At 38.4% G+C, this 10,739-nt stretch overlaps 1 protein-coding gene across 1 annotated transcript in view; it reads left to right on the top strand.

Annotated features, from left to right (window-relative positions):
- Positions 1–10,739, top strand: part of LOC135219317 (atrial natriuretic peptide receptor 1-like) — a 340,308-nt gene that overhangs the window by 192,062 nt on the left and 137,507 nt on the right. The window contains exons 9-13 of the mRNA XM_064255982.1: positions 1,926–1,991; positions 6,869–6,946; positions 8,964–9,143; positions 9,576–9,741; positions 10,368–10,523. Coding sequence (XP_064112052.1) covers positions 1,926–1,991; positions 6,869–6,946; positions 8,964–9,143; positions 9,576–9,741; positions 10,368–10,523 — 646 coding nt within the window. The remainder of the gene's footprint in view (positions 1–1,925; positions 1,992–6,868; positions 6,947–8,963; positions 9,144–9,575; positions 9,742–10,367; positions 10,524–10,739) is intronic.

Below are 10,739 nucleotides of genomic sequence, written 5' to 3'. Positions count from 1 at the left end.
TCAACATTTTTGTCCAGTCTATAAATGAACGTTCATACGGCAAATTATTATCCTGACATGACTTTTCCACACTGCAGTAATCAAGTTCCTCTTATTGAATCCGCCAAAGGAAAGGAAACACAACACGAATCTACCATTTGTATAAGCATCAGTTATAAGAAAGGGCTTCAAAAATAGACGTAAGGCGTTCAGAAGACTACTGAGTGATCAGGCTTTCTACTCTGTCCAATGTGTCCAGTCTGAATAGTCGATTTTTTTTTCGGGGTAGTGGTGAGGAGGGACATTTTTAAAATTACTTAAACAATTTTGTTTTCCAATTTTCTATAACAACGAAAAAACAATAAAGAAAATTGTATCTTCCAAATCTTTTTGGTTCTAGAATTATTCTGGGTGTTTTGATGTCGAAAATGATCGATTATAATAGAAATAATTAAGTTGTTAGTTAATATCACACGCGTATAAAGAACCTGTATTGATTAGCGAAACAGGAAAAGAAATGTAGCACGACTAGAAACTAACATAAATATTCTGTAAGAACAAGTTCCCCATTGGACAAGAGAGTCGCCCACTCGCCTTCCAATTTGGTAGTCCGAGTTCGCTCCCCGCTCTGCCAATGTGGTTCGGATCTCACAATAAGCTGTAGATCCCGTTGCTAAGTAACCAACTGGTTCCTAGCAACGCAAAAATATCCAATCCTTCGGGCCAGCCCCAGGAGACCTAATGTTAATCAGCTCAGTGGTCTGGTGTCTGTGAGAACAGGGGAACACCAGTCTATTGTTATAGCTCGAAATCATTCACGTGAAGTAGAAGACTGAGCAAAATTTCCATCTGTCACAGACCGTGTGGAAGAAGGCTCGATAATGGCCTGTGGCTTTAAAAATGATGTGATTGGAACATTTAGTAATAGATAAAATATATAATTGATTAACAACGCGTTGCACAAAATGTTTCACTTCAGAGATGGAATAAATTCCCTTTGAACTGAAACGTGAACTCTGTATTCTCTTTTCTGCCTGAGACGACGACTGGGCGAGAGACACGTCAGGACTGCCTTCTCTCTCTCGCTCTCTCTCTCTCTCTCTCTCTCTCTCTCTCTCTCTCTCTCTGGCTAATATATACGGGGACCATGAACTCTCAATCATTCTGGCGTAGCACCTTGGCCATTAGAAGACGTCACGTACTCCAAGTCAAGCGGAGCACTTGGAAATACCTCGATGAAAGAGATGACGCAGAACCTCCGAGAAGAGAGTCATAAGCGTGTTTTTAAACAAACATCAGAAAACAAAATTCAGTCATATCTTACAGAAGCACTGTTTCGTCAAACTAAACTTATGCAATGAATGCACGTCAGCTCGATATGTTTGAAACCCCTCCCCCCTAAAAAAATAAAATAATTATAATTACATGAATGGCACTATATCTGGGTGTAATGAATTTAACGAACGAAATACGTTCTATTCAGCCGCAGTCCAATTTGCCAAGGCCATTAAACTCCACATCAACTATTACGATTCCCTTTGGCCGCAGCAGTTCTGCTTGTGGCTACTACGAGGGAGCTCGCGCAGACTGGAAGTCAATACTATCTAAATTAAAGAATGCAGTTTCGTACTCGAGCTGGCCCGCTGGTATAGTGGTAAGTGTCGTGGAATGCCACAGACATGTTGCGGGTTCGCGTCTCCTCCCATCAGAGCGATGGAAAATCACTGGCTCTCTATGACGATAAGCTACTACTGCAGTATGAGGTCTGCAGTGGGAGGTTGAATCCAACATTCTTTGAAAGCTTCGATTCCAAGTCAATGGCTCCTTTTGTGTGCTCCTTGCGAGTACTTTTCGTCTATTGAAGTGATATTACTCATTGACTCAAATTTTGGCTAGTCCTATATTACTTTTGGTTTTTCTAAATGAACATTTTTCTCTCTTTCCAGAGTAACGCCTCCGTGGATTCCTTAGTCGACAACAGACAAGTCTTCATCAGAACTGGCAGGTATAAGGTAAAATCAGTCATAGATTTATTTTACATTGGCATAATTTTTAGGATGAGAAATTTTCATAATAAACAATTGTATTTATACCCATTCAGTGTACGTGCATACGTACGTGAATGCGTTTTGAAAACTCTCTTAGACATATTATCGTACATTTTAGCTTTTTGTAAAAGAAAGCTACTCTGCCGGCTTTGTTTGTCTGTCCGCGCGGTTTCTGTCTCCCCTCACATCTTAAAATCTACCGAGGCTAGAGGGCTGCAAATTGGTATAGTGATGACCCACACCCAATCATCAAACATAACAAATTACAGCCCTCTAGCCTCAGTAGTTTTTTTTATTTTATTTAAGGTTAATGGTGCGTCTGGCAACGATATAGGAAAGGCTACAACCGGACGGTGGTTAAAGTTTCATGGGCCGCGTCTCATACAGCATTATACCGAGACCACCGAAATATCGAGCTATTTTCGGTGGCCTTGATTATATACGCTGTAGCGACTGTACAGAAAACTCGATTGCGCTGAAGAAAATTCAGGCGCATTTTTTACTTCTTTACCTATTGTAAATAATTTCAAACTCTTTTGATTTGCTTTAACATCTGTGATTTCCTTTCACTGTCAAAATTTTACATTGTATCATCAACCAACTTTTGCTATCCGCAGCCTACTTAGAGCTCGAGTCATTCCGCTTTCTTTTCCACATTTTATCTTACTCATGTTCTTTGTGTCTTAGGAAATATTTGAGCATCGGACTGCTGGCTCAGACTGTTTATAAGAAATACTCGAATAAACTCTCTCTCTCTCTCTCTCTCTCTCTCTCTCTCTCTGAGGAGTACGTGTCCCAATTCTGTTATCATTAAGGTGAAACTCGACCGAAACCAGTTCCTAAGGAGAGGCTCCTAATAGCTTGGACTTATCAGGCGCTCTCATTGAGTTTCCTGAACCGTGATTATTCTCAGGAGGACTACGTAGAGCGAACGGCGATCTTGTGATGAAGAAGATAAGAAATGTTAGTTTCTGCTCAGGAATTTGTCTTTCTAGCTTACAAATTGGGTAGTGGATGAAGTCTACCCTGTATATACGTCATATTTGTACTCCAAAACATCCGCTACATCACCCAATTCATACATCTACACAGAATGTATTGGAATATAGAATTTATATAGAGTTTAAGCCAAAGGCCAAGCACTGGGGTCTATGAGGTCATTCAACGCTGAAAGGGAAAGTGAGAGTAACACGGTTTGAAAGGTGTAGCAGGAGGAAAACCCCAAAGCAGCTGCAATATGAAGTCTTGTTAGGAGAGGCTGGAGAGCTGGAGAAGACTTGCAAGATGGAAGCAAGTTAATATGAATGGAGGTAGAGTAAAAGGAATGAAAGGGGTAGCAGCTAGGGGCCATTGAGAGGACGCCGCAAAGAACCTTTAGTAATGCCGACAGTGTACCTCGTCAGGCGTACTGACGGCACTAACCCCCTGCCGGGCAAATCCACAGAAGCCTTATTATATCATGTGTTTAATTCTTTTTGATGGTAGATATACCACGCAAACAGTTCATTTCTAAATCTTTAATCTTTTACTTTCTTCAGCATTAGACATTTGCCACTTCAAGCCTGGAAGGGAAATGGCGCCACAACCCCTACATGCATTCCCACCTTGACTTCCCAAGACTCTTATTCTCTGCTAAATTTTTTGTCTGCCTCTTCTCTGTCCTTCATTGCCCATTTCACTGACTTCCAGTGCCTTTAATAAAGACCTTTAGTGATCAACGGCTGCCGTCCTGCCACAATCCATTTTCCCGGTTTCCTTCCTTCGACCCTCACGACTTCACAGTTGCTTTCATGGACTCCATTGTTTCCCTCTTTGCCAGACTCTTCTCGTAGTTATGAAAGGTCCTTTTCATTATCCCTTTTAAATGTTGTCTAACTTCTTGGGTCACACTTCAGTAAAATAACATTTATCAAGGCCGACAAGACACATAACGTGCCATAGTTATACTTATACCAAACCAGTCCCTCTCTTGTCAACATACCCTAACACACGTCCTTAACACAATCGTCAATGAATATATGTTTTCATTCATAACTATACGTGTTGTCTTTTACCGTTTAGATTAACAATGGTAAAACTAATGATGTTCCTCTCAATTACAATTTATCATTAAAGCAATGTGTGATCCGACTTCCAGCTTACTCGGAGCGCGTGCTAAAATCTGCGGTCAAATCGAGCTCTGTTTCTACAACGGAAATTAAAATAAAAACACTATATTTTATTAGAAATAATTGTTCTGTACTGTTTAACATTCACACTACTTATTTTTTTACATCTTCATTCTAATAAATAAATCTTATCAATAACCTAACTTACAATTCCTGTATCTTTACCTCAACGGGAAACACCTTTTTCAGGCCTTGTCAGGCTTTTCCATAGACCTTTCCTACCCCCCAACAAGAACAACAACAGCCAGAACAAGAACAAGAACAACAAAGTAGTTTGTAGGCTTACTGCCCGAGTAATCGAAAACATCAGACCATCAATGGTTGCCTGAATATTATCACTTTCTTAAAAGTTAAAATACTGTCATTGATTTTTTATATGAAAAGATTCACAATAATAAGAGTAAATACTGAGTAGACGGTCAAAAACATAAATAGAATACAATCTGAAATAAGTTTCATGTGATATTTGTCATGAGCAGATATGCAAAAGACATATATATATATAATATATATATATATATATATATATTTATATGATATATATATAATATATATATACTAATATCTATATATGTACTATATATACATATATAGTATATACTCACGTATACATGTATATATCGTGAGTCTATACTATATATGTATATTTATATAGTTACATATATATATTATATATATATATATATATATATGGTACTATATATATACTATATAGTATATACTCACGTATATGTGTATATATACGTGAGTATATACTATATATAATATATAATTATATATTATAATATATATAATATATATATATATATATATATATATGATAGTATGCATACATAAATCCTATATCGGAAGAACCGAACTTTGATCCACGCACTGATATCAATCTGTCTATAAATTGATTCTCTCTCTCTCTCTCTCTCTCTCTCTCTCTCTCTATATATATATATATATATATATATATATATATATATATATATATATATATATATATATATATATATATAAACGAGAATTATTATCCCATTTTCACCACTATTATTATTATTATTATTATTATTATTATTATTATTATTATTATTATTATTATTATTATTATTATTATTATGCAATGTGCATATGTAGCTTTATATTTCCAAAGAATTTCTCGACAGTAAATATAGTTCTGTTTCCAGATTAAATCCCGTGGACTTCACCGGGGAAACTTCTAAACACCGTAATCTGTATCTTTGCATCCACATCAATATTATATCGTACAATAACGAAGAGCCTATCACCCTTTAAGGGCGAAGGAAAGCCTTAGAAGATAATACACCACTACGGTTATAGGTCGAAACTTTTTGTGTGGATGGACTCCAGAGTAACTCGAAGATGAAAAAATAAAAATTCTTTAAGTAGTGAAATGAACGGCATTGCCAGGAATGCCCCCGGGTAGCAAATTCCAGTACTGTAACCGAGTACTGAACCTTCCCTGGAAAGGAGGACGGCATATCTTAAAAACTAACCATAGAATCTTCTTGAAAATAATCTCATTGGGTTCCCCACACCCAAATGACTGAGCGCGGAAGATCTGGAACCCAACCTAACTTAAGGGGCATAGCAAAAAAAACCAGGCTGGTGCAGTACTAGTATACATCTCTCCAGTCATTTGAGTGTGGGAAACAATGAGAAATGCCAACGAGAACATTCTATGGTTAGTCTTCAAGCTATAACTCCCCGCATTTTTCAGGGAAAGATCCCAGTGCTCTGTTACATCTCGGGAAAATGCTTCCGGGCAGCGATGTCACGAAGCCTAAGTCAGCTTTGAAATGGGAACCAATTACATGGAACCCGAAGCTGGGCTGAGAGTTCTGCTTTAAATGGGCCAAGGGATATGGAAATGAATCCCAGTAAAGTGAAAGCTTCACGCTGTCATCACGGTAAGGGCACAGTGTTGCTTTAGGACCAGGTAATACCTGACTGAAGAAAACTCAGTCTCGTTGACTAAATACTAACGAATTGGAGTAAGATAGCAAATGTTTTCCAGGAAGATTTTTTTCTCAAAAAATTTCATTTTTTGTTTTTCCATTTCCTTTGTATTCCATTCACGAAAGTCAAATAAAAAGGACGTCATCGGCAAAACATAGTTAAACCTGACAAACAATAAAATAAGCTTTCATACTGGAAGTTATTTTTTCCATATGAATACTGAAGTTCTATGGAACCCCCTGTACATACCTTGCTCCCACTCCAATCATCAGTCGACAGTAGCCGTATTAGTGAGTGGTTATCTGGTAAGCCCCACAGTCTTCAGGAAAGAAGACTGACTGATTTCCTCTGTGATATCAAACAAGTACAAAATGCGCCGAAGCAATCTAGTTTTGTGTACAACGTATGAAACCAATAGGTGTGACCGGTAGCGTTTCAGTCGCTCACCAGATACGGTAGAGTGAGGGTGCGTCCCATGCCTCCGTAAAGCTGTCAGACGTACGAACCATGGCTAACTTTAACCTTTAAAAATAAAAACTACTGAGGTTAGAGGGCTGCAATTTGGTATGTTTGATGACAATTTTCAGCCCTCTAGCCTTAGTGGTTTCTTTTTAGATCTGAAAGCGGACATACGTATGGACAGACAAAGTCGGAACAATGTTTTCTTTTATAGAAAACTAAAATGTCGTAACGAAACTTTTCTTTCAGGGCGTGACTGTGGCAATTAAGAGGCTCTACAAAGAGAGAATCGAAGTCGACAGGCCAACGTTGATACAACTCAAAAGGGTAGGTGGACGCTTCCAGTGAAGAAAAGAATATCTCAGATTTTTCATTCTAAAAAGCATTCTTCTATAGGGTGCTCTGTTTGGTTCCACATTACTCTCACTTCACGTGAACTCTAATTTATCTTTGAACGAGTCCTTCAGGACTGATTCATATCACAGCAAGTGTTTCCACGTTTACGTGGGTCAGTTTCTTTAACACATTCATAATTCAACACATATGCATTCTAATCAAAGAAGGAATTCTCAAGCTGACAAAATCTTTCACATATAGTTTTTTTTTCCGTGTAGCAACGCAGATCGTACTACACTTAAGAATAGCCTCATTTTCCTACGCAATTTCAGTTTATTTGATTTCCACATCGCATCGCTTGATTTGCCCTTAATTGGTTTTAATTAAACTAAAGTCTTTTGGATGTCATCGTTCCTAAGAGCTTGAAAAATCCAACCACATTCATCTTTTTCTTCATCTAATTGCATTCATTACTTTTGTATTTTTAGAATTTCTTTCGAGACCCATTTTCCTAGAACTAAGATTAATTTGATTTAAGGTATTTTCCTGATTAAAACAGGATCTATATCTGTCAAGTTTCCACTGTTGCTATCGTTATTCCGATCTGATGCTCTTCCATATCCTATTATTAAACTTCGGAGGAGGACAAACAATAAAGGGGAAAGAGCATTCCTTTTAACACTCCCAGAACTACTGCAGACTCACTTGGCCAGAGCCCATTCAGCATAGCTTCTCATTTATTTCTTTCATAAATGACTTCCATTTCCTTTACATGTGTTAAGGAAGACCTTCCTTATCGTCGGTCTGTAGACAATGTCAAAGGCTCTCTCATAATCAACAAAAGTCATCAGATAGTAATTTTTAAATTCCATACACTGCTGTTCTGTATGCTGTAGCGCAAATATTTAATCATTGAGGCGCCTGTCTTTTCTGAAGTCAGTTTGTTTCTAAAATTTGTCATCGGTTTCTTTCCCCACCTTTTCTTTGATTTCCAATTATGAATCATCAGGCTTTCTTTCCTCATCCCATACTTGGAATATTCGTTGATTTAGCGAAGAAACGTCGATATCTCTCATTACGAAGGGAAGCTCCTCCAATCCTAGCGATCTTTTGCTAGTTCAGCACTTGTTTTAGTTTTTAAGAACTAAACAAGATGCATGTAGTTTTTCATGTCTTTGTAGGAAATTCATGAAAGTCAGTTCTCCATCCTGGATTTGTTATAATGTTTCCCATCTGTCCGTTTGTTACCTATAGTCTGCAAGAGTTCCTGCACGTTCTTCTTCAACTTCCCGAATCACATTCAGAATGTATAGTCCTTCACCTATGAAGTGTATTTCATCAATGTTTACCACAAAATAGCAATGAAGGTCAAGTTCTCTGTGTTGCTATTAGTATGGGAGTGAATAGTTTCCCTCAAAATGACATGGTAGTCCGTTTTCCAGGAGGTACAGATCAATAGAAAGGTATGAGAAAGAGTTCGTACAAAAATTATACAGATCCCTGTTACCAGACAACTCACACAGATCATTCAACTCACACAGATCATTCTTATGACGAAACTGAGCCTCGGACGAGGTATTCACGAAAACCTGATTTGGGCTCTCAGGGTTCCATGATGTATCTGGAATTTTTTACATTCTGGATAACCTGTTCATACTCAGTTTCTTAGTGACTTTCAAAAGATTTCCACGAAACTACGCTTTATTCATTTATGGGCTGATTGGTTTTCTGTATCTTTTGTAACTTCATATTGTCACCATATCGACTCATTTACTAATGAGAGTTTCTTAGCATATATGTTTGTTTTCTGTATCTTTTGTAACTTCACATTATCACTATATGGACTCGGAGTTTCATTGCACATATGTTTATTTTCTGTATCTTTTGTAACTTCATATTGTCACTATACAAATATATCTACTGATGAGAGTTCCAGTGCATATGTGTTTGTTTTGCATTTGACGGTGTACTGTATAACACACGAACATTCGTTCATCGGTTGTTTCAGTTGAAAGACTTGCAGTTCGACCACCTGGTGCACTTCATTGGCGTCTGTCTGGAACCCAAACCGTACTGCGCCCTTTTTACGGAATACTGTCCCAAAGGATCTCTTCAGGACATCCTGGAGAACGACGATGTCCAGTTGGACTCCATGTTCAAGATGTCCTTGATGCACGACATAGTTAAGGTAGGTTCTGGGGCTCTTTCTCATTCTAAAATGCAAGAGAAGACAAGTGTTGAAAATAATGAATGTACTGTACGAAGCTCTCTCTCTCTCTCTCTCTCTCTCTCTCTCTCTCTCTCTCTCTCTCTCTCTCTCTCTGCCCTAGTTTTGCCCTCCGTACCATTAACTTATCCTTGGTCCTTTGACGTGTAAGCAATTCATCTCCATTATCGACAATGACTCGGGACTGTAAACTGAGAACACTGGCTCATTTTCACGACCCTTTCTTTCTCTGTCTCAATTGAAAATAATACCTTATACATTCGCTTGTGACTAATGACGTTGTAACTATCTCTCTCTCCTCTCTCTCTCTCTCTCTCTCTCTCTCTCTCTCTCTCTCTCTCCTCTCTGTCGCCTTCTTTCAACACCGGCACTAACTTTTTTTTGTGCCCACAGGGAATGGCATTCCTCCATTCCAGCGAGATTCGAACGCATGGGAATCTGAAATCTAGCAACTGCGTCGTCGATTCCAGATTTGTCCTGAAGATCACCGATTTCGGCCTCCATATGCTGGACGAGAGGGACAAGAACTTTAATCCAGATTCCTACGCGTATTGGAGAAGTGAGTTCTCTTATCAATCTAGAGCTGCTGATCACAGTCATCACTTACACCAGGGCTCTGTGTGGGTACAACGGCCAACACAGTGATATATGAACGTTGTAATTTCCTTGTATTGTTGAGAAGTTTTCTTCTGAGAACTTTGAGGTTCGAAGTATAAAAATAATTGATGAAAAACTCACCTTTCTCACCTAAGGGCAAGACCCGAGGTCGATGATATAGCACCTAACTAACATCATAACCACTGCGCCTCCGATCTTGAGGTGGGCAGGGAATTTCTCATTTCATTTCCCTAATTAGATTTCAAGGTTTTCATGGGAAACGCATCCAAATCTATACGACACTGAGAATGGAGCAGTTCAGTGTGGGGCCATTGTATCTACATAGTTAGATACACACATTATATATATATATATATATATATATATATATATATATATATATATATATATATATATATATATATATATTGAATTTGTGTTAATATCCTGCCTGTGTTAGTTTCCTTGTCTTTTGTAAAGAGTTTGTTCACTGTAATTTAAGCTTTAATTTTTCAACCCATGAATATTTTTGACATATGTTAAATACGTAGATGTTAGAGTATCTGAAAGAACTGCATCACTCTAAAGGAAAACTGTGGACTGCTCCGGAGATCCTGAGGAGCGCGAACCCTCCCCCCGAAGGATCCCAGAGGGCGGACGTCTACTCCTTCGCCATCATCGTCCACGAAATCATCTACAGGTTGGGCGTCTTCTACGTCAAGAACGAAGACCTGTCACCTCAACGTGAGTACTCGTTTTTTAAAGCTTCCTTCGGGTGTTGTTTACCAGCGGCCGAAAATTTTGACCTGAGGTCATGAGGCGGTTTCAGTTTGCTTTCTTAGGAGTCGTCACTTACACCTGAAAATATTGACCTGAGGTCATGAGGCGGTTTCATTTTTACAGTTTATCGCTCTCTTCCACGCAATCATGTTCAACGCCTCAGGATATTTCTTGATATAT

Source organism: Macrobrachium nipponense, chromosome 1 (assembly GCF_015104395.2).
Source record: "Macrobrachium nipponense isolate FS-2020 chromosome 1, ASM1510439v2, whole genome shotgun sequence".
In the NCBI taxonomy this organism is placed as follows: domain Eukaryota; kingdom Metazoa; phylum Arthropoda; class Malacostraca; order Decapoda; family Palaemonidae; genus Macrobrachium; species Macrobrachium nipponense.
Note: the sequence above shows the minus strand (reverse complement) of the source record. Positions and strands in the feature narration are given on the sequence as shown.